Below are 24904 nucleotides of genomic sequence, written 5' to 3' on the forward strand. Positions count from 1 at the left end.
TCTTCTTGGTGGTAAGGTTTTGTTTCACTAGGAGGCTTAACTGTCCGGGTGGATTTTACTAAGTAGCTTGTGGACCATTGACTAGAATTAAAAGATAATTATCACTAGATGCCAAGACAAGGGAAAACTAGAAAACACCTATGATTTAGATGAGCAGTTCACCAACTGTGTTCCGGGGACTTCTGAGGGGGGTGGTCTGTTGAGGTCAAAACCGTTCTCATAGCTTTGCCATCACACAGGTATATTGTGGTTTTTCAGAGGTTACCTGATGGTAGCATGGGTCTGATAGTTAATGGAATGTGTGCATGTATTTTAGTGTTTTAAACATTGTTGAGCTTTAATTTCTAATACAGTCAGTATCAACAGATAGAACTCATATGAAAAAAAACACTTGCACCAGGGTTTCTCAGTAACTTCCAAGTGTTTATAAGGGTTCTAAAACCACAGTGTTTGAGAATTACTGGTTTAAGTAATATTTCCCTTTAGAAGAATCCAACATGTAGCCAGATTCAGTGTAACTGCAGAACCTGAAAGGGTTTGAAACTTGGCAGGTACCATGTGGATGTGCAAAACTGTGGTGAAATGTGAATTGCACAGATAAGAACTTCTCCAGCATGTATATAATTCTATCAACAACTTTTTTATTAAGCTGCTACCATGTTTCCATCTAGTGAGAAACACAATAGAACAGCATTGCAAAATCCAAGCTAACAGTTTGTAATTGGGGAAGATAAGGATCAACATATATCTTTGTATCTCTCACAGGCACTTAGGAGAATATTTGGTACATTCACAATCCTTAAACATGATTGAATGAATGAATACACTAGTGAATGAATGAATACACAATGTGGGCTTGATATAGGCCTCCATTCTTATGTATTGAACACCTACTCTTAGCTCTGCTGCCAGGTGAGCGATTGGAAGTTGAGATAAATTAATAGAGTGGCTTTGAAAGATAACAGGGTTTAGGGTTTGATTGCTGGAGAAGAGAGGAAGCTCAAGGCTAGGGAAATTGCATGTGCCAAGCACCCCTGGAGCTCAGAGACTAGAATGAGCATTGCATGCTTGGAAAGCATGTTCCAGAATTAAAAGGTGCCTGGTTAAAACTTGTTACATAGAATAATGCAAAAAGTTTCAAGGTTCAAGGAAAACCAGAAAACAGCGATGATTTCTAGTGATGTATATAGATTGCACTGTTTTTATTATGCAACCAGATGATTAAGGCAAAAATCAGAGCATTTTCTTGCTTTCCTGTTTCTTATGGGAACTCACTGTAACCAGATGAGTCACTCAAACCACTGTTACTGTGAATCATTTTGTATCTCTCGCTCTTTTTCTTTTTTAAATAATAATGATGATAATAGTATTGTTTTCTGTTGCTTACTGTGGCCAGGTACTGTTCTAAACTCGGCCCTCCTGAGGTACTGTTATCATCTCCATTCTAAGATCAGGAAAACAAGGCTCCAGCATGAAAGGCTCACTTAATCTACTTTTTGTGATGGCATCAGGATTCAACCCTTTGAGTCCACACTCTTCCCATTCACCCTGCTGTATATACTTCTCTCCATGGTTTGCTTAATCCAGGTTTACTGTTGCAAAATATGGAAGCAGGAGTGGAGCATCTCGGGTGATGAGACTGTTTGTTTAGTTACAAGAAACTAATTTTTGTCGATACTAATGAAAAATTTTTTTTGAACTTTTAAAATTTTATTTTAATTCTAGTGTGGTTAGCATCCAGTGTTATATTAGTTTCAGGTATACAACACAGTGATTCAACAATTCTGTACATCTCTCTGCTCATCATGATAAATGTACTCTTGATGCCCTTTATCTGTTTCTCCCATACCCGCCCCCACCTTCCCTCTGGTAACCACCAGTTTGTTCTCTGTATTTAAGAGTCTGTTTTTTAGTTTGTCTCTTTTTTTCCCCCTGTGTTTATTTGTTTTGTTTTCACATATGAGTGAAATCACAGGGTATTTGTCTTTCTTTGAAATTTTTAAAAAGTTAATTCAAATGCATTAGAACATTCCCCCTATATTACATTGTTTGAAAAAATTATTTTGAGCTATGTAATAGAAGGCGATTTCATCCACTGGCAGCTTGGACTGGTATAAAATGCTTGTTCGTGGGAATTTGAAGTTCTAATATTTTTCTCATTTTTGTCTCTGGTTCCTTTGCTAACATAATAAACTTGTCATTAATAAACTTATATTTCTACAAAGTACTTTGAGCTTCCTCTTTAAACAGTCGTCCACATAACTACAGAATCTTTTCAGTGGGAATTATATTCCTGGCATTTTTCTCACTGCTTCATGAGCTGTTCCAAATAAAACTTGAATTTGACCAAAAGAAAGTAGTATAAACAGTGTATAATACAAATGTGCCCTGAGGTGAGAAGGAAAATAGTCCTCAGTTAACTGTGAATGATCAGTTCTTAGATGTGACTTTTTTCCTTTCAGAGAGCTTGAGAAGTAGCTATTTCTCTTTATTAAGAAAACGCATGTAATATTAAGGACACCAGCTCTGCTGTAGTAGTTTGGCTCACTTTCTGCATATTTAGCTTTTGTTTAAACATCTAACCAAGTTACTAAAATTAGTCTTAGTATTTCCTGTAAGAAGTAGTAAATGGATATATTTAAAAATTAATTTTAATTGTATGTGTGGTAAAATTGTTGAGTCTTCTGATGGCCACATACCATTGGCCACGGCATTGTACCGTTCTCTCTACTCATAGGTATATCTGAAATTTTTCTTCCAGAATCAAAACTTCCCAGTTCCCAGAACTGGTCTTAGAAATTGGTTTGTAACAAGCGTATGTTTATGAGCCATAATTGTCAGTAAAATCCGGCTCTTCTGTGTCGTGTGGGCTGGTGTGGGAAGTTCGTGAGCACTCCTCAGTTTACATAAGTGCTTCCCACATGTCACAAATTAACAAAACAGCTGCAGTCGCTTATTTTTGGCTTTATTTTGTCTCAAGTTGGTAGGATTAGTAAAATTCTGTGTAAAGCTTTAAGACATGCGTAAGTTTTTCTTTACCTGATGACCTATTTTTCTCCCTTGCTTCTTCTTTTCCTCTAGAGGTACACCGCCATTGGGGAGCTGGGGAAAGCTACTGACACGCTAGATTCCACTGGCAAAGTAACAGAAGAAAAGCCTTACGGTATGATGTTCGTCTAACGTAGTCCTCTTTGTTCGTTCACGTTTAGACAAAGTTTCTGTGAATCCAGAATTTTTTTTTTTTAATGTTTATTTTTAAGAGAGAGAGATACAGTGTGTGAGCAGGGGAGGGGCAGAGAGAGAGAGACACAGAATCCAAAGCAGGCTCCAGGCTCTGAGCTGTCAGCACAGAGCCTGATGTGGGGCTTGAACTCACAAAGCATGAGATCATGACCTGAGCCGAAGTCAGACACTTAACTGACTGAGCCACCCAGGTGCCCCTGTCAATTCAGAGTTTTAAAAATAAATCTCTTACCTGATATTACCAGTGATTATGATAGCTTTTAGTACATTTCTTTGGGTTAATAAAATTGACAGTTTTGATCACATTGTTGCTTATTTGGTATGGGTTTGTTTCTAAAGATTTATCATTTGTCATAATTGCCTCTTTTCCTATAATCAGTTTCTTTTAGTGTTCAGAATTCTTCCAAATAATTCTCTTGCCAAAAAACGATTTATAGCTAGGAATTAGGACATTTTCCCTAGTAAACGAAAAAGCGGAGAGACTATCTTGTTAGATTTTACCTGTGCCTTCCCATGGCTTATTTATTTATTTTGCAGTTATTTCTTAGCTTTTGAAATGCACCAAGTTTAGTGCTTTACAACTAATTATGTTCCTGTGCTTTTGCAGCATATAAGACAATATGACAGAGGGAAGGCTATTTCTCTGGAAGTAAAACACAACTCACTGGGGCCCACCTTAATTTTTCTACCATTCCTTCTTTTCCTCCTTTAAGTAAGGATAGATAAGTGAGGTTTCCTAGCAACTCTCAGAGTGCATCGCTATTCGTAATGCAGCCCTTGACGTTTTGTACAGTCCATTCACCTACATTATAATGTCATCAGTCGTGAATTATTTGTAGGCTTTCTGCTGTGTTGGGTTTTTTTGTTTTGTTTTCTGCTTGTGTTTAATGTTACCCCTTCTTAATTTAGCCATTGGCTGTCCTGTGTTTTGTGTCGAATGCACTTACTATATATCATGTATTGTCCCAGTACTTAGGCCAACCTTCTCCTTGGTCATAGTAGCTTCACTTGTCCTGATAAGATTTGTATATAACTTAGGATCCTACTTGATAAATCAAGCAACATAATCAAAAGACAAATCACTGATTTATGTTGATTTTTTAAAGAAACAGATGTTGAATTCTCCTTGAAATTATTAGGAAATAGCAGACCCTCACTTCATGGAAACCCAACCATAATTTTCAACCAGAAAGCTTTTAAAAAAGCACAGGGCAATAGGATGATGTCAGAGATTTCCAGAGTATATAAAGTACCTATATAATCATAAAAATGGTGAGAAGGTAAAATTGATAAGACTTCTTGATGGGATGGGATAGTGAAGGGGAGGACGTTGTCAACCATGACCTAGGTTTCTAGGTTTTAAAGCTGGTCATGTGATGGAGCAGTTCATTGAGTAGGGGATACTAGAATAGGACCAAGGTGATGAAAATACAGTTGACCCTTGAATAGCACAGGTTTGTCTTGTGTGGGTCCACTCATACCTAGATATATATTTATGTATTTGAGAGACAGAGAGAGAGAGAGAGAAAGTGTAAGAGCGGGATAGAGGGAGAGAGAATCTTAAGCAAGCTCCACACTCAGCACAGAGTCTGATGTGGGGCTCAATCCCACAATCCTTCGGGATCATGACCTGAGCTGAAATCAAGAGTTGGATGTTCAAACAGCTGAGGCACCCAGGCGCCCCATAAATGATTTTTTAAAATAAATACAATACAGTACTGTACATGTTTTCATTATGATTTCCTTAGAAACATTCTAGCTTACTATAAGCTATATATAATATAATATATAATATACAAAATGTATGTTAATCATTTGTTTATGTTATTGGCAAGGCTTTCAGTCAACAGGCTGTTAGTAGCTAAGTTTTGGGGGAGTCAGAAGTTATACATAGGTTTTTTACTTCATGCAGGTTCCATAACCCCTGTGTTGTTCAAGAGTTAGCTGTACTTAAACATACCCTTTCTTCCTGCCCTTAAGCATTTTGGAGTTAAAAAACCTCTTCTTTGTTTTGTGCAGTTTGTAACCTTACTTACTTTTTTTTTTTTTTTTTAATTTTTTTTTTCAACATTTATTTATTTTTGGGACAGAGAGAGAGACAGAGCATGAACGGGGGAGGGCCAGAGAGAGAGGGAGACACAGAATGGGAAACAGGCTCCAGGCTCTGAGCCATCAGCCCAGAGCCCGACGCGGGGCTCGAACTCACGGACCGCGAGATCGTGACCTGGCTGAAGTCGGACGCTTAACCGACTGCGCCACCCAGGCGCCCCTGTAACCTTACTTACTTTAAAGAAAACTTAGTTTGTTAAAATCATCTGATTATATGTTGAACTAAGTCATGGAAAAACTAAGTAACTTTCTTCAGGCCCTGAAAGGGAGACCTCCCTGTAGTTTATTGAATAGTATTTGTAGTCCCAGAAAAAATGACAGCTCATCGGGTCTGCTTATTGACATGGGTTTTCTTTGTGATTTAAATAAATTAGCAAATGTTTGTCATCTTCTTAAACTTAAACAGGTACCAAGGGGAAGGTAAAGGAGACCTAGCCTGTGTCCTTTAGGAACTTGTGTCCTATGGAGAACTTTTGTGTTTAAATGGAAAATGGTCTTAGATTCTAGCCTCAGGCGATTCTAAACAGGTTTTCACCCACATGACTATCTGGCAGACGTCCAGAAGTTATGTAGTACACAGAACAATTCATCGTGCTACCTGTCCTGCATGTTGTGAGACATCCAGCATCCCTGGTCCTCGAATATTAAATGCTGCTGATGTTGCCACCCTCCCGCATCCCTGTAACAATAAAAATGCAGTTTTTAATTGACTTTTGAGAACAGCTGACATATAGGTCAGGTAACTAAGGCAGTATGCAGTAAATGGCAAATGAATGCTCTTAAGTCATTTTTGTTCTATCTAGACAAATGCTATTTTTAGCTGTTGTTTCAGATACCTGAAAGTTCGCTCCGAAGAATAAGAAAACAAGTGTGGCTCAGTAGACTCAAAGCTCAAACCATATTAATAATAGGGCCCTTCTGTTCTTTCACGCACCTTCCTTTATCCCTAGATAGCTTTTGACTGTTTGTAAATACACATTTGCGTGTAAATCCCGAAACTGTGGGGCTGAGACCTATCTCTTTTGGTCCTCACTATATTCTCGGTGTCTAGGACAACGTGTGGCATATAGAATAAAGCACAGTGTACGGATAAATAAGGCAGGCAATAGAGGACGGCAAGACGGCAGCCGAGTCGCACAAAAGGCAGAGCATCCTCCTGCCTTGTGCTGCTCTTTTCTTATCCCCATCCAGGTATTGAGTCTTGGGCACAATTGCTGGCCTGAGGACACTTGGCTTCATCGTGTTGATCTGCTCTTCAGTGAGCTCAGGACGTGAGGACCATGGCTTCCCAGGCTATCTTAGATGTGAGCCAAGCTTCTGGGAAGGCCTGACTGCTCCTGTGAGAAGAATAGGTTTCTCTCTCTTGTGGCTTTTCTATTGGGAGGCAAGAAAAGTGAAAGGAAAGTGGTATCTCATGCTAATCCTCTGTTCTAAACACTGCAACCCCTAGGTCCCAAGATAGGATGTTACAAGGTCTTTTCTAGTGGGTGTAGCTAATGTATCTCATGGGAGTGGCTCCTCTCGGACTGTGGTTTGCTGCCCACACTTCCTGGAGGAAGCTGAGGACTTGAATTGGATCTCAGATTGCAATTTAAACAACTAGGGCACATGCTCTAGTACGGCCGCTGTGTAGATAGGTATCAGTCATCTTGTGGTGCCTTTTGTTTGTATTTAAACCTTTTTATTACAAAATATTACACAAATAAAGAAAAGTGAGCGAAACTTAAATTTACAGCTCAGTGAACTATCACGAAGCAAACCTCAATGCAGCTACCAGTCAAGAAATAGAAGATTCCTAGAAACTCCTTTCGAGCCGCATTCCATATATAACATTTTTCTGTTGACATTTGGACTTTATGAATAAAGCTGCTATGTGTATTTTGTACCTGTTTGTTGGTGGACTCGTACTCATTTCTCTTGGAAATATACCCAAGTGGAATTGCTGGGTCATAGGGCAATCCTCCTGTACTGGAAATTATCAACAATTTTCAAAGTAATTGTGTAACTTTGGATTTTTACCACCAATAAATGGAGTTTCACTTGCTCTACATCCTGGGCAACACATGGCATTAACAGTGTTTTTAATGTTGGCCATTCTGATGAGTGTGTAGTTTTATTTCATTGTGGTATTAATTTGATTACTAATGGGATTCAGCACTTTATCATGTGTTTTGGCTTCTTAGCCATATTCTTTTGTGTATTGTTCAGGTCTCTTGCCCATTTGCTTTTTGGGTTTTTTTTTTTTTCTTTCTGTATTGAGTTGCCTTTTTAAAAATTGTAATTTGTATGAGATCTTTGTATACGCTGGGTATGTGTTCTTCTTTTGTTACGTGTGTTTTTCCTACCGTGTGGCATATTTTCTACCTCTCTTGATTGTGTCATGGAAAACAGAAGTTTTTAGCTTAAGTTTAGTTTACTTTATTAAGTCTTTCCCTTTGTGATTAGTCCAGTCCTTTTGGTACCCACTTTAAAAAAACCAAAAAATCCTCCCCCAAAAGCATGAAGATATTTTTCTGTATTCCAGAAGCTTTATTGTTTCGCCTTTCACATTACATCTATAATCCACCTTTTTTCCCCCCTCTTGTATGCATATTCCTGTATGGCCCAGCACTTTTCCCTACTGCATTGCCTCTTTGGTCACCGTCACGCACTTTATAGATAATGGGTTTATTTGGAATCCATTTTGTCACACGGGTCTGTCTATTCTTGTGCTAACACTGAACTATCTTAATTACTATGGTTTTAGACTAGATCTTGATATCTGAAAGAGCAAGTCTATCTGATTTTTTATAGATTTGCCCTATAGGTTTTTTATAGCTTTCTTCTCAAAGTAAGAAAGTTGCTTTCTGTACCCAACTTACTGTTTTTTGTTTATTTTTTTATTTAAACAGTTCTTTTAAGGTTTTATTTATTTTTGAGAGAGAGAGCTAGAGCTCCAGAGGGGGAAGGGCAGAGAGAGAGGGAGACACAGAATCCAAAGCAGGCTCTAGGCTCCGAGCAGGCTCTAGGCTCTCTCAGCACAGAGCTGGACGCGGGGATCGAACCCACCAATCATGAGATTATGACCTGAGCCGAAGTCGGATGCTTATCCGACTGAGCCACCCAGGTGCTTCTGTTTGTTTTAAATAAGCTCTATGTCCAGTGTGAGGCCTGAACTCAACAATCCTGAGATCAAGAGTCACATGCTCTGCTGACTGAGCCAGTTAGGCACCCCAACTGTTTTATTTATTTATTTTTTATATCATGAGCACACATTGAATTTTATCAAATACTTTTTCTTTAGCTGTTGATTTTTCTCCTTACTCAAATATTAAACTAACTTTACATTTCTAGAGTAAGCCCAAATTGATCATGATCTGTTATCCTTTATATAAATTGTTGGATTTAGTTTGCTAATATTTAGTTTAGGATTTTTGCATTTTTGTCTATGAATGAGATTACCTTCTGTTTTTCCTTCCTGTTAATGTCCTTGACTGGTTTTAATATCAGTTATGCTGACTTCATAAAATAGGTTGGGGGGGGTGGTATTCTCTTATTCTCTAGAATTTGTGTAAGGTTGGCATCATTTCTTTTTCAAGCGTTTAGTAGATTTTATTGGTAGACATCTGGGGTTTTCTTTGTTAGGAAGGTTTTAATCATGGATTGGATTTCTTTTCTAAATATAAAATTTAGTATTTTTTTATTTCTTGTGTCATTCTAGATAATGTTTTCCCTAGGAATTTGTCCATTTCACCTAAATTTTCAAACTTATTGGTATAGAGTTGTTTATAACATTCCTTTACGAACTTTTTATTTTGAAATGATATCAGACATATTTTCGTAGTTTTTAGTATGTAGATCTTTCACTTCTTTTGTATATCAAATCCCTAAATACTCCATATTTTTGAATGCTATTATAAGTTGAATTTTAAAAATTTCAGTTTGTGATAGTTCATTTTTTTTTAAATTTTTATTTAACGTTTTATTTATTTTTGAGACAGAGAGAGACAGAGGATGAACAGGGGAGGGTCAGCGAGAGGGAGACACAGAATCTGAAACAGGCTCCAGGCTCTGAGCTGTCAGCACAGAGCCTGACGCGGGGCTCGAACTCACGGACCGCGAGATCATGACCTGAGCCGAAGTCGGCCGCCCAACCGACTGAGCCACCCAGGTGCCCCTGATAGTTCATTCTTAGTATAGAGAAATGGAGTTAATTTTTAAATATTGGTCTTATGTCGTTTGCCCTTGCTAACCTCACTAATTTGAGTCACTTTTGTATAGATTCCTTGTTAGTGTGGATCTAAAGTACATTTTTCCAGGTCTCCATTAGTTCTACTCCTCAGACACGGCTTCTCTGGGGTCCCTGTCACATTCCCTGTGTGTTCAGCCAAGTTTCTTCCTTCTGGATGGTTGGAATTCATCCAACCTTGTAAGAGCTTGCAAGAGCTTTGGTGGCAGTTCTTTGGTTAATTTTCTGGCGTCTGTCTTATGTGCAGCTTGGAATTGAGCTGGGCTCAAGTGGACCCCTGTAGACATCTCCTTCTCTGTTTGGTTCTCCCAAATTCCAGCTGCTGCTGCTTCCCCAAATTCTGATTTTTATTCAGTGAGATTGTTACTGGCTGGTGGATTGTAAAATTCCTTGGTTCTTGTCTTCTTGAAGGAAAGAATTCAGTCGAGAGACTCCGTAGAGAAAACAAAGGTTTTATTTAGCAAAGGGAGAGTACACTCCAGAAAGGTAGCAAAAGAGCTTGGTCTACGCGAGATGATGCGGTGTCTGGGCGGAGACTGGGTAGTCCCTGGCAGTTTCCTACCTGCCATCCTCCTTTCTCCCCTCCTGCTCAGGTCTGTCTAGCTGCCTCCAGTAGCAAGATTACAGTGCTCTTTTGGGATTCCCTTCCTTACATCACAGTTCAGAAAGTACCTCCAAGCAAAACAAGTGATCCTCAGAAAGGCCCTGCCTGTTTCTTTCTCTTCTCTCAGGGATGATAGTCCCAGCTGTCTGTTGTCTAAGGTTTGAAAACAATTGTGTATTATGTATTTTCCCAATTAAACAGTTTATAGTGGTAGGACTTATCCAGTAACAGTTACTCTGTCATGGTTGAATATTGTTTTTAAATCCATAGTTCAGTTAAGTATCGACTATTATGTTGTAAGTTCACGGGTAGAGTCAACAGATTTTAAGCAAATAATATGTGATATGAACTCACATATATTAATTTTCTGAGAATGACTTTTTAAAATTTTTTTTTTCAACGTTTATTTATTTTTGGGACAGAGAGAGACACAGCATGAACGGGGGAGGGGCAGAGAGAGAGGGAGACACAGCATCGGAAACAGGCTCCAGGCTCTGAGCCATCAGACCAGAGCCCGACGCGGGGCTCGAACCCACGGACCGCGAGATCGTGACCTGGCTGAAGTCGGACGCTTAACCGACTGCGCCACCCAGGCGCCCCGAGAATGACTTTTTGAAATTAATTTCAGGGGCACCTGGGTGGCTAGGTTGTTTAAGTGTCTGACTCTTGATATTGGCTCATGATCATGATCTCACAATGGTGGGATCACGCCCCACATGGGGCTTCATGCCCAGCGTGGAGCCTGCTTGGGATTCTCTCTCTGCCCCTCCCCCACTTGCTCACTCTCTCTCTCTCAAAAAAAAAATTAAAAATATTAATTTCAGGGGTACGTAAGTGGCTCAGTTGATTAAGTGTCGGACATCAGCTCAAGTCATGATCTCACAGTTTGTGAGTTTGAGCCCTGCTTCAGGCTCTGTGCTGACAGCTCAGAGCCTGGTGCCTGCTTCGGATTCAGTGTCTCCCTCTCTCTCTCTGCCCCTCTCCTGCTCATGCTCTGTATCTCTCTCAAAAATAAACATTAAAAAAATATATTAATTTCAAATGAATACTGCTGGCACATTGATGATTCTAAACAAAGAATAATTACCCAAGTCCTATGACACTTTTATCATACCCATCTTCTTTTACCAAATGTATTTCTTGGATAGTTATTGGATATAATTGCTTTAGAGATTTTATTCTCCATTTCTTTTTAAATCCTTTGGAGGTAGAGTCTTTATTCTTAATAATTATTATTTGGATTGGACTAATGGCAAGATTTAGAGATAGCCAGCATGCTTCACTACATACGTAGTGAACATAATAATCATATGATAAAAAAATACTCATTTTATTCTAAAATAGTATATTCACCTTTATTGTAAAACAACTTGCTGCATAGACCTTCTGTCTGGTGATTCAAACTTCAGAAGAATCATTGGCCTGGGTGACTTTTAAATGTCCTTTTGACCTGGAGATTCTATTATTCCTCAGCTGATTCAGCAAGAATGTCTTGAGTGCCACTGTAATTGTGTACCTTATATAAGAAGAAAAGCTGCCTTTGCCTTTAAGGGCCTTGGAATTTAATTGGTGACATAATACCTGCCTATGTATAGTAGGTAACATTTACAAATTGTGTATGGTTAATTGCAGAATGAACAGCACAAACCTAAAATGCCTGAGATGTTAAGTCAGAGAAAGAGACCCTGGCAGAAGTAATGACAAAGAACACGTCTTGTCATCTTATGTTGGGGAGTATGAGTAAAAGACAACAACTGAAGCAGGAAAAGGAGTATACATTCAGAGGAATGTTAGGAAAGAGGCCAGCCTAGCAGAAGTAGAGAGCCGTTTCAGTTTCATTTAGTCTTATTTTGAAGATGTGTGGCTAAGCCATGAACTTAACAGTACGTTGCAATTGCTCTGCAGTGGTATCAGCAGTGACCTTTCTTCAGCAGCCGTGCTTGGTGGTAGCATTGGCCGCCTAGATTTGAAAGCGTTGCATCACTAAGGTGGCACCAGTAATTGTTTTAATGTTGCGGTAGAGCAAAAATTTCTCATGGAAAAATCCTTATCCTATCATGAGCTACATCTGTTTGAAAAACAGTATGAACAGAATACCCATCTGAGAACTGTCTTTTTGGACTGTTAGGTGTTGGAGAAATTCTTTTGAGTTCTGTGGCTCTTCTCTGTGTGAGTCTAGTAGATTCTGGTCTTTTGTTTAACTTGAGACTCAAGGTCACACCGAGGTTAAGACTGTCTCGCTGTGTTGATATTGAAACCTGGACACAGTATTCCATGCTGTTGTTTAATTTTTTTTCCGGTGATACAGTGATAATTCAAGGCACATTAATTAGGTTTTGCTTAATGTTATTTCGTAAAATCAAATGTAACTATGTATTAGAATAAAAAGTTGAAATAAACGTCCTACAAAGTGAAAAAGAAGTGCTGTAATTTCTTTCCATTGACTATGACCTAAACAAGTTATAGACTATTTCTATAATTATTGAATATGAAATATACATAGTCATCTATAAATATGAAAATCCCAAATACTGAGTTTCAATGTGTTATAGTTTTCATTTGTTAAAATTATAGAACTATACTTTAATATAGTAATAATATTTTATAGTTAAGACAGTTGATATTTTGTGTGAAAGAGTATTAAAGGCTGGAAACATGATTAAGTAACACACCGAAAACTTGTATGTCTTCATTCAAATTTTCTAAAATCATTGTTAAAAAATGCTTAATAATCATGGTATCCTTGCTGTGTATATTGTCTTTTCGCACTGGCTTATCTTGAGGCAAAAATCAGACTCCTAAGAGTGTTTGATGAAAAAGAACAGAGAAATTCCAAAAACAGTGAAAGGAGGGAAGGAGACAAATACAAGTTTTCTTGGGGACAGAACTGAATGTAAGTGTGTCAGTTTTATGCCACCGTAGAACTAGCAGGTAAAGTTTTTGATGTGGTTGCTACTTAATAATCTTCAATGCTGGGGGCACCTGGGTGACTCAGTCCGTTAAGCATCCGACTTCAGCTCAGGTCATGATCTTGCAGTTCTTGGGTTCGAGCCCCGCTTCGGGCTCTGTGCTGACAGCGCAGAGCCTGAAGCCTGTTTCCGATTCTGTGTTCTCCCTCTCTCTCTCTGCCCCTCCCCCACTCATGCTGTCTCTGTCTCTCTCTCTCTCTCTCTCAAAAATAAACATTAAAAAAAAAATTTTTTTTAAATCTTGAAAAAAATAATCTTCAATACTGTGTACATTATTTATAGTATGTGATGCCTGGAGAAACTTAGATAACTTAAGCATATATTTTTTTAATCTTTTAAATTAAACTTTCAAATTGATTTTTTAGTTGACATTCAGTGTTACATTAGTTTCAGGTGCACAACAATGCTTACCATCTGTCATGATACGAAGTTACCATGATACGAAATTTACTTATTTCATAACTGGAAGCTTGTATTTCTTAATACCCTTCACCTATTTTGCTCATTACCACTTGCCGTGGTGAGCACTGTGTAATGTATATGTCATATCGCTGCATTGCACACCTGAAGCTAATATTAGCATCGTATGCCAATTATACTTGTTATTTAAAAAAAAACTTATATGAATTTTTCTACTTGTTTTCTGATCCCCTCATTTTTTAATGCTGCGGTACCTTTTCTATAGCTAATGCGCCATTTTTCTCAGCTTTTCTTTTTTTTTTTTAATTTTTTTTTTTCTCAACGTTTATTTTTATTTTTGGGACAGAGAGAGACAGAGCACGAACGGGGGAGGGGCAGAGAGAGAGAGGGAGACACAGAATCAGAAACAGGCTCCAGGCTCTGAGCCATCAGCCCAGAGCCTGACGCGGGGCTCGAACTCCCGGACCGCGAGATCGTGACCTGGCTGAAGTCGGACGCTTAACCGACTGCGCCACCCAGGCGCCCCTTTCTCAGCTTTTCTAAAGGCTGTAGTAAGCACCAGTTAAATGCATATAAGATGATGGAGTCATTTACTGGAGAAAAAATTGAAGCAAAGGAAATTTAGTCTTAATATTAGACACTATAAGACTTTCTCCCCCTCTTATCTCATTAATGTGTATTTTATTCATCTCAACAAGGTAGAATTTGGCCTACAAATATGTGTTGATAGAAAATTTTTAATTGAGGGGCTCCTGAGTGGCTCAGTTAAGCACCTGACTTCGGCTCAGCTTATAAGCTCACAGCTTGTGGGTTTGAGCTGCGTCGGGCTCTGTGCTGACAGCTCAGAGCCTGGAGGCTGCTTCGGATTCTGTGTCTCCCCCTCTCTCTGCCCCTTCCCTGCTCGTGCTCTGTCTCTCTCTCAAAAATAAACATTAAAAAAATTTAAAAAAAAATTAATTGAAATTTCAGAGCGTTCAATGCTGTGAAAATAGCACATATTCTGTAGTTGTTTGTTACCTTTTTCATTTTTTGGCAGATAAAATAACACAAGAAGATATTGAAGGCATTCTGCAGAAATTTACTGGGAATATAATGCAGGTACCTCCCCTGTAAGTTCACTTACTGAATTTGAAGAAATGTTTAATTTTTATTTTTCAGTGTTTAACATCACTTTAATGAGAAAACAAACAAACAAACAAAACGGCTTCCTTCTGTGTATGGTGAAGCACGTTTTGATCCGACACAGCGTCTGCTCCAGTAGAGGTGGGCCTGACTTAGGCAGCTTGCAGAGCTTCTGGCACTCTCTGGGGCGGCGCGATGCCGTCTCCTCTGGCCCTGGACGCTGCCACGGCCTGACATCCGTGCCGGTCCAGTGCTGATGGGCTTCTGTGATTTGCACCCACACGCCTCAGGGCAGGTCTGGAGCGCAGAGAGGTCAGTTTTCCCCGAACTGCTGCGAGGGGCCCGGTCCTGTCCAGTGCTGCTGTCAGAGCTGTGACTCGTAGTCCAGTGGCTACTTTTGTTCAGGCATCGGGATCATTTCCTGTGGGCCCAGAATCTTATGCTTCACAATTCTCAGCAACAAATGAGACAGATGAAAGTTATAATTTATTAAAAGTATAAGAATATTGATTTACCACTTAACCATATTTTTTGTGCACATTACCATTTCAAGCAAATTGCTTTTTATTTTAAAAAATGGCTGTATCGTTATGTGTCAGGCAAAGTTACTGACAGTTTTTTTAGCATTTAGTACTTTTTATTTTAAAATCTTGATTTTTTTCAAGAATGCTGAAATATCTAACAGGGAAATGGGTCTTCATAATTTTGCTTCAAATGAAAGTTTTAAAAATTTTGTAGGATATGGATAAATGTTATTTTTGATCATTATTGTTATAAATAAAATATAAGCATGTTTAATTTATTTTAAGAGCAGTTTTAGAAATTTCTTCCCGGGACTGTTCCAAGGATTTCGTAGTCTAATAAAATTTTATCACACAAAGCTAAGATCTGTTAAGTAGATTATCTGCTTCTTTGCATTTTGAAATGTTTTGACAACTCGTATGTGAAAATGAATATTATTGTAATGGAAATTGTTTCAAGGAAACATAGTTGAGACCATTGTGACCAGAGGCCTTGTCATGGTGTCCTTGACCCAGAACCCGGACCAATGAACAAACATTTGTATAGACCACCTCCACAGAGAAGGTGGAAGGGTAAAATTGACAATATTGCTCATTGGGTACCAGATTAAGCTTTCGCTTCAAAGATATTTAGGAATTCCATCCCTGGCACCATCACGGAACAGATTGGAAGGAAAAAAGGAGTCCGCCTGTTAGAGAGATTTTCCATTTAAGTGCCGCTCGTCATCCTTTCTTTCCATGCTGTAATCTGGAGTTATGCTCTCTCATTCTTTCTTAACCTTTTCTCTCTCCTTCACGCCCTCTCTGTCTCTCTCCCTCATCTTGCAAGCTATTCTGCATTAAAGAAAGACGGACAGAGACTTTCAACCTTGATGAAGAGAGGTGAAATAGTAGAAGCAAAACCTGCCAGGCCAGTTACGGTGTACAGTCTCTCCCTTCAGAAATTCCAGCCACCATTTTTCACATTAGGTAAGGTGGAAAGACTTGAAATCATGTGTAGTTAGTTACATGTACTTTTATCTTGCATTCGGCTGCTTTCGTGTAGTTTAATGGATCCCTAGGATATTGGAGATTTTTTTAAACTTGAATTTAGGTAAGGTTAGGATTTGTTAATACCTTTTCGAAAACACATTTGACAAACATACTGATAGCTACATGGAAGTTCAGAAATGCTTTTCTAAATGCTTTTCTTATTATCTTATATATAATAATATAAATATCTCTACATTGTAATATACCTATTATATTATAAAGTTGGAAGTAACATACCTTCGATCTCTAATGGCAAAGAGTAGGTAAGGGATATACACTTTCAAAATTTTATATCTTGTGTTTTTACTCTCTTATGGATGGTTGTTCCGCCATTTTGGCTAGTACCTGGTAGTTTACATTCAGCTTTAAAATTTAATTTGTCCTTTTAAAACAAAGCATTTTTAGTTTTTGGACAAGAAATTCTAAGGGTAGAGTCATTATTTCTCCCCCTTCTTTGTTACCTGCAAGTTACTGCTAAAGATCTTGACAATATGGAGACAATGGGTAAGGTACAAGTGTTTGCTTACACATGGGGTACATTTTAATTCAGGTTATCAATTTGAATGTATCTACAATTTATATTTGAAATAAATTTAAAAACCAAAACGTTTGTCTCTATTGTTTGGGAATTTGATGATCTCTTAGTTGCAGAAAGTAGTAGCTGAAGCCACGAACATCTATGAGCTGTGAAGAATTGAAAGCTGTGGTTCTTCTGAATTCTCAGGCTTCCTTAAACTGAACCTGCTCTTTCTTAATTTCACAGTGACTACTAACTAGGATTCCCTTGAGAAATAATTTCCCAAAACCTTTTTTTCCCTATATTCTATTGCTTTGACATACTATTTAAGGTGTATTAAGTTCCTATAGAATGTGGTTTTTGTACAGTTAAAAAAATGAAGTCACTTCTTTAGTTTCCTGATTCTAAAATATTTGACAAATAATGAGAAAAACATACTAAAAAATACCTCATTCCATGAAAACAAAGCAACTGGGTCGGCACGGTAGATATTATCTATGAAAGGAGGAGAAGCTTGAATTTTTCTGATTGCATTTTAGTTGTAAATAGTTATTATGTTCACTTATTTTGTAATAGGCCAAAAGAGTTGTCTTTTCACCAACGTCAAATATAGTGCAAGAGTGATTATATACCTACTTTGATCCTCGTGCTCGTTTTTTAATCTCAGCTGTGGTCCCCAACCTTGAGCCGAGGGGGAAGAAAAAAGAAAATCCCCAGGTAGTGAGTTTTGATTAATTCCCTCAAGTGGCTTTCTTTGTAGGATAAGACTATAAGCACCAGGAATGTAGTTCTTTGTGTGGAAATTCAGGATGTCTTGTGGACGAATGAAAATAATCCGGAGCCCTGCTCTTAACCAATAAGCACATAATCTACTGTGAAGATGTTTACATATGCAGTCACTCTGGAACATTGTGTAATTTTAGTTATTTTATGACTTCTTCAGGAATATTTCCAAGAGAACATTTACATAGACTGAGCTCTCCATGTAGTATATTTTCCCAAACATAATTACTATCCCTGATACGGGGTTTTTGTTGTATTTTTTGAGTGTACCCATCTGACAATATCTTAAAAATCTACGGTTTCTGATAGCGAAGCTGAGATGTCCCACCTATTTAAAACCGACTAAATGGAAAAGGTGTAAAAATCTGAAAATGTTTTTTTAAACGTCCAGCTCATAATATCAAAGCTGAGACTCCTCACTATTTAAAACCTATTAAAGGAACAAGGCTAAAAGAATTACGTGGTGTGACTTGCCAGTTTTTAAAAAATGTGTTCATGAGTTTCTGCTGTTTGCTCTCTCCACACTCTGACTTTTCAATCTCACAAACACATATGCTATTGGATGAATAATTTATGTTTTACCACATAAATATTTTATCACTCGATTGTTTGCATAGTGCATTTTTACATTTGTTTAGGGGCATCATTTCTATGTAAAGTGGATTTCATGGGAGGTTAGCAATTTACCATGTCACTGTTAACATTCCAGATGTTGAATGTGGAGGAGGTTTTTATATCAGAAGCTTGGTCAGTGACATTGGCAAAGGTAAGCATAAAGATGAATTATGAATTATCATTTAGAGAGTAATACTCGCTTTTGATGGGAAGAGGGAATTTTCTATTTTTCATATCTCTGAGTGCCGGCCTTAGGGAACTGTACCCTTGCTGCCTTCAGCTTCAAAAGCATTGTAGGTTTATGGCATACAATTATCAGCATCAGCAGCTGCAGTGAGATGCTTGTAACAACAGGAGACAAAGAGAGAGAGAGGAGCAGAAAATGAAGATGGGAATAATGAAGGCAAGAGCCAACATCATTGCAAGTATGAAAGATTTTAACTCAAATGGGATAAGATAAAAAGATGGATCCGTCTAAAAGTTACTTTCATTGATGCAAGTAACATTTTTTTTTAGAAACTGGAAGGCATAGTCCTACAAACAGCTAGAAAGTTGCAGTCCTGGCCCTGCCATTTCCTGGCGGTTGTGGCACCGGACAGGTCAGGTTACCTCATCTGCAGATGAGATTAATAGTTCCCTCCTGGGCTTGCTTCACGGTTAAGTAAGAAAAGTCTGTGTAAGTTCCTTGTGGCCTTTGAAGCAGTTTATAAGGTGAGTTACTAAATACCATTTTGCTACTTCGTCATTTGTCAAGGCTCTTGTTTCTTAGATTAGCTTATTACAGTTTTACATTTGGGGTGGTTTTGAGAGGTTGGAATCCGAGGTGTTCTGTCATTTGAAAAATTACGATGACTGTGGACTACTGAATCGTTGACCCTGTGGATTTTCTTTTCGCCTTTTGTTGCCGTAGAACTGTCTTCCTGTGCCAACGTCCTAGAGCTGACCCGAACCAAGCAGGGGCCATTTACACTAGAAGAGCATGCCCTTCCTGAAGACAAGTGGACAATTGATGACATCGCCCAGTCTCTGGAACATTGCTCGTCTCTTCTCCCGGCAGAGCTGGCCCTTAAAAAGTCAAAACCTGAGGAGTCTAATGAACAAGTTTTGAGCTGTGAATATATAACCCTAAATGAGACAAAGGGAGAAGAGGATATAATTAAGGCCTCTTAAGATTGGCTTGGGGTTGTCGTCATTTCTTGGTTGACATTTGAGTCCTGTGTACGGAATGGCAAGCTACATGCAAGAGATGAACAACTGTTTCTTTTTTTTCTTCCCGCATGATTTTTTTTTTCGCATGAAGAAAAATGTCCATCATTGACAGTTCCCGTGGTATACAATTTATCTGCTCTACATTATAAATAGCTTTGCAGTGACTTATTCGGTTCTTTGCCTCACTGTGAAATGTTGTTTTAGGATGTTATTATGTTGTTCAGTTGGATTCAGGAAAATCAACCTTCTGATTTTGATCTTTCTTCAGAGTCTTTTTCTAATCAAAGAAAAAGAAATACAACCTCTATGTTTCTTTGGTGTCACAAGACTGAATGTAACTTTGACTTTGACTTTATTTTGGCTTCCTAGTGGCTCTATTATATTGAAGTTCTTATGTTTGGAAAGACCATTATTTAACTTACATTTTGGAGTTTACAGTTATTAACATTTATTTGACAAGACTTGTACTTAACCTGGTAATAGCTATGTTTGTTTAGCTCTTGGAAACGAATAAACTTTTATAATAAATATTTGTAAATAAACCAAATTGTTGCTGCTACCACTAACAGAATGTAAGAAGACTAAATATTTAGTTAAATTCACGTCTACCATGAGTGCAAAGGAGGGCCCCGTGGCTTATATTTGGCAGCTACGTGATCTTTTCCTGATGATTTCATCCATACAATCAACCGCCCTGTACCAAGTTACTAAATAGCATAATTTTTTAAAAAGTAAGCCAAGGAATGTGTCTTCAGTTTAAAATTTCTTTTGTCTATTTTTTAGTATTTATTTATACCTCTACAGGGCATTAATCCCTGTGATACTGTTTTTTTTTTTCTTTAGTTTGCTCTTTCAAATTATATTTATAGACGTCGAGATAGCTGCCGTATATGTCTAGCTAATCCCTTCTGCTCTAAATATTTTAAAAGTTATTCTCCAACATTTTCATTCAAATAGCTTACTGAAAGTTCCCTAACCATTTTTAACATAATTTTGAAAATGTAGTCACAAAATGGTACGTTTCACATATAACGAGTCCTTCATATTTTTATTATGGGAAAGCAATATATTATGTGGCCAGTCTTTAGAAATGTCCAAATTCTGCTTTGTTTATTCAGATAAATATAGTTTCTAAAGGAAGAATAGTTTAAAATTTCATAAATCAGTTGTTTCTAGATTTTTATGGATTGCCTCTCTTTTAAAAGCAGTTGCCTGTTTGCAATCTCCAAAAATTTCAAATCTGTAAAGTCATGGGATTTTATTTGTAGTTAACTGAATATAAATTCAGTACGAAAATTTATAAAGCATATATAGCTTTTTATATATGGAGCGTTTTATCACATTGGCAAGGTATCTTAAATGAAGATATTAAAAGTAATTCTGACACACAAAACTGTAAGGAAAAGAGTTTGCTATCTCAATGCATTAACATAAAATACCAAACACACAAATTTGTAAGTTTACAACTTTACTTATCTTGTGCCCCGCAGTTTGTCCCACTCAGAAGTGGAGTCCGCCTCTGCTGGGGTGGCCCAGGTGATAGGTCGTCAGGCATTGCCAGTTAAGGTCCAAATAGAGGAAAATTTAGGTTTTAGGAAACAGTTGGGGCATTTCTGCTCTATTTCTCAACTTAAAAATTGCCATGTATAAATTTACTGGTGGAGAAGAGTAGAGATTATATATCTTTTTCTTAATATTGAAAACATTGAAGAAAATTTTGCCAAATAGAAAAAATTACCCACAATCCTCACCATCCTGACGCAGGGACTTCAGAACTTTAATTTTGTATTACCATTTACCCTTTTTTGGTTTACATAATTACAGTCTTAAGACACCTATATTTTCTAATCGACTATTTTTTATTTCATGTTCTGAGATTCTTTGTATTTACTTTTGATAATTATTATTTTAATCATATCACTTCATATTCAGTTTACTTAAACCATTATCGTAATCCTTGAACTCTGAAGTTATTTTCAGTTTTACTAGGATCAATTCCTGGGAGTGGGATTATTGGCAGAATAAGAACACTTTTATGGCTCTTCGTATGTTTGCCTTATTGCTTCCCAAAGAGTTATAACATTTTACACTGGCACCATTTAAGTATCTCCGTTCATTAAAAGTTTACAGCTTTGGGTGGATGTTTTATATGTTGTTGCTAAGGTAGTAAGTATAAGAGTTCAAAACTGCTCTTAATTTGCTTTTGTGTGACTTTTTTGTATACTTTGTTCATTTATATAAGTAAATGTCTTAATGGTTTCTTTATACATTTGTATGAATTATTTCTGCAGTAAACACTTGGTAGCAAGTATTTTCGTGGCCTGTTGTCTTTTTAATTTTCATTTCATTTTTGCTAACTAGATTTACGAATGTTAATAACTGTTCCCCTCTTATAGTGGTCAGATTTATGAATATATGAATATATGAATAGTTAAAATTATTTTAACTTTAAAGTAGTCTTAACTCATACACAGCTGAAACTGATCAAAATGCTCTGAAAAGTTCCAAACTCATCGATAAATACTAGACTCTCAGGAGAAAATGAATTTAAGTACTGATTGTTTTGTTTTTTTTTCATTATGTAGTTCTAGGCCTAAATTTACTGACATGGTAAAGTTGTTTTACTTGTAAGAACTTCTTCCTGAAAATGTTTCAACCTGGAACATACCAAATTACTGTCTACACTTTAGATTTTTTTGTATTTCTGAAAAATATTTTCATCTTAAAAGTCATCACAGGTGGTCATAGGATTATTTTATGTATGATTTTGAAATTTATGAGCATTAAAAATACAGATTTTCTAATTCAAAATCATAAAATTTGAATAAGGGCTAAGCTCACATTTTCTTATGCTGACTAGATCTTTTCCTCTTAAATACTTGAATTAATACAAGCTACTGATCCGTCATCAGAAATGATTAATTTTGTAAAAAAAAAAAAAATAGTGCTTTATATATCAGGTCTTCAGTGCATTTTATACTTCTCTGACCAGTTTGAAATTTGTGTCAGACTTAAAATGGGCACTTAGAGGTTCATTTAGATCGTGAGTTCTATTTCAAAGGAAGAAAGTAATTTACCTTCTGTCATTATGTATATAATAGAGAAAATGTCATTGAAGAGGCACTCTAAAATGTTGAAAAGAATTTAAAGAGAGGAATATAATAGATAGCTTATGTATTGAAATCATTATGATGGCCTTGTAGTCAAATCTTTAGAAGACTTGTCCCGACACTATTTCCTTACAGTATGTGTGGGCAGCCCTAGCCTGGCCTAATCATTAAGTATCATTTGTTAAACACTTACTACATGGCATTTGAATCAATAATGCCTCATATTTTCAACTTGAGTTCAATTCTCTTGATGAACAGGAATATTTCAGATTGCTGTTATAAATGGTGATACCAGCAGGAAAGTTGAAGTCAGAATTTACTATTTTGTTCTTCTTACCCATGACTCTTAAAATATAACATTAAGATAGTTTCTGTCTCCACTATTAATCAGCTTTTTGATCCAGGCAAATCAATCTTTCAGGGCCCCAGTTTTCTTATCTTTGAAACAAAGGGGGTGGACGAATCCATCTCTAAGAACTTTTCCATCTCTAAAATAGTAGGCTTCTGAGTACAAAATAAATGTGTATTTCTTCTGTTCAGAAACTCATAACCTGAATTTGTGTTGTTCATTAAATTCTCTTCCTTTGTCACTTTGAATAGTGCATCTCTTCCATCCAGTTGTATTAGATTTACGTCCCATCTTCTCATTTTGTTTTATGTGTCTAATTACTCTTTCATATTTTCTCTCTCTGCCCTCTGTGCTGTAGCATGGGGAATTTTCTTGAATCTTTTGCACGTAATGAATCCCTTCTGCTATTTCAGTTTACTGCTTAACAATATATTCATTTTAAGGATTATTGTATTTTTAGAAAATTTCTAGAATATCTTTTTTTTCAAAATCCCTCTTGTGTGCCGTCTTGTTCTTTCATCAGATTTTAGTTTAAATATATATATTTAAGTACAGCTTAAATAGGTATTTTTTTTTTGCTGAAAATATCTATACAGAAAATTGCACATATCATAAATGTATAGCCTGATGAATTTTCACAAGGCAAACACACGTGTAACCAGTGACCAAATCAAGAAACTGAACATTACTAGCCCACCAGAAGCCGCCTGAAGTTCTCTTCCAGTCACTAGCCACTGACCCCCACCCTACCACCAAGGGTAATCACTTCTAACATTATAAATTATTAATTTTCTTTTGTGCTTTATATATACAGAAGCATGCAATATATACTCTGATGTCTGGCTTTTTATATGTATTTTTTAATTTACTTCCAAGTTAGCATATTGTGCAACGATTTCAGGAGTAGATTCCGTAATGCCCCTTACCCATTTTAGCCCATCCCCCCTCCCACAACCCCTCCAGCAACCCTCTGTTTGTTCTCTATATTTAAGAGTCTCTTCTGTTTTGTCCCCCTCCGTTTTTGTATTATTTTTGCTTCCCTTCCCTTACGTTCATCTGTTTTGTATCTTAAATTCCTCATATGAGTGAAGTCATGTATTTGTCTTTCTCTGACTTATTTTGCTTAGCATAATACACTCTAGTTCCATCCATGTTGTTGCAAATGGCAAGATTTCATTCTTTTTGCTTGCCAAGTAATACTCCATTGTATATAGATACCACATCTTCTTTATCCATTCATCCATTGATGGACATTTGGGCTCTTTCCATACTTTGGCTATTGCTGATAGCACTGCTATAAACATTGGGGTGCTTGTGCCCCTTCAAAACAGTACACCTGTATCCTTTGGATAAATACCTAGTAGTGCAATTGGTGGGTTGTAGGGTAGTTCTATTTTTAATTTTTTGAGGACCCTCCACACTATTTTCCAGAGTGGCTGCACCAGTTTGCATTCTCACCTGATGTCTGGCTTCTTTTGCTCAAAATTACATTTGTGAGATTCTGCCATCTGGTTGCCTATGGTTGTAGGCTATTTATTCTCCTTATTGTTTAGTATTCCATTGTGTGAATATACCATCCTTTATTCATTGTACTGAATGATGGGCACTTTATTAGCTTTCAGCTTTGGGTATTTTTTTTTTAGTATTCCATTATCTTACTCATTCTATCTCAATTTTGGCTTGCTACTTCTGCCTCTTTTAAAAGATGTCTTAGTGTTTGACGTAGGATTTATGATACACGTCTTCAACTTATCACAAATTCCCTTCATTGTACCACCTCATCTATCATGTAGACACCTTATAATAGTATATTTCCATTTCTTATCTCCAGTCTTTTGTGCTGTTTTCATATATCTTACTTTAACATATAAACCCTATAATATGTTGGGCTTTTGTTCTTTGTTTTTACTTTATCTCTTTAGACCATGGTTCAGCAAACCTTTTCTGTAAAAGTCAATTGTAAATATTTTAGAGTTTGCAGGCATATGGTTTCTCTCTCTTGCAGCTATTCACCTTTGCCACTAGCGCGAAAGCAGCCACAGACAATACACATAAATGAATTATGTTCCAATA

The 24904-nt window shown here is 37.1% G+C and overlaps 1 protein-coding gene across 1 annotated transcript in view; it reads left to right on the plus strand.

Annotated features, from left to right (window-relative positions):
• Positions 1-21683, plus strand: part of TRUB1 (TruB pseudouridine synthase family member 1) — a 38178-nt gene extending 16495 nt beyond the window's left edge. The window contains exons 4-8 of the mRNA XM_047073491.1: positions 3082-3163; positions 14610-14682; positions 16046-16185; positions 18258-18314; positions 19074-21683. Of these exons, the coding sequence (XP_046929447.1) occupies positions 3082-3163; positions 14610-14682; positions 16046-16185; positions 18258-18314; positions 19074-19333 (612 nt within the window). The 3' untranslated portion in view covers positions 19334-21683. The remainder of the gene's footprint in view (positions 1-3081; positions 3164-14609; positions 14683-16045; positions 16186-18257; positions 18315-19073) is intronic.
• Positions 21684-24904: the final 3221 nt, after the last annotated feature.

Source organism: Lynx rufus, unplaced genomic scaffold, assembly GCF_022079265.1.
Source record: "Lynx rufus isolate CCGP_SWC_20201006 ecotype Redwood Valley unplaced genomic scaffold, mLynRuf1.p SCAF_11, whole genome shotgun sequence".
Taxonomy (NCBI): Eukaryota; Metazoa; Chordata; class Mammalia; order Carnivora; family Felidae; genus Lynx; species Lynx rufus.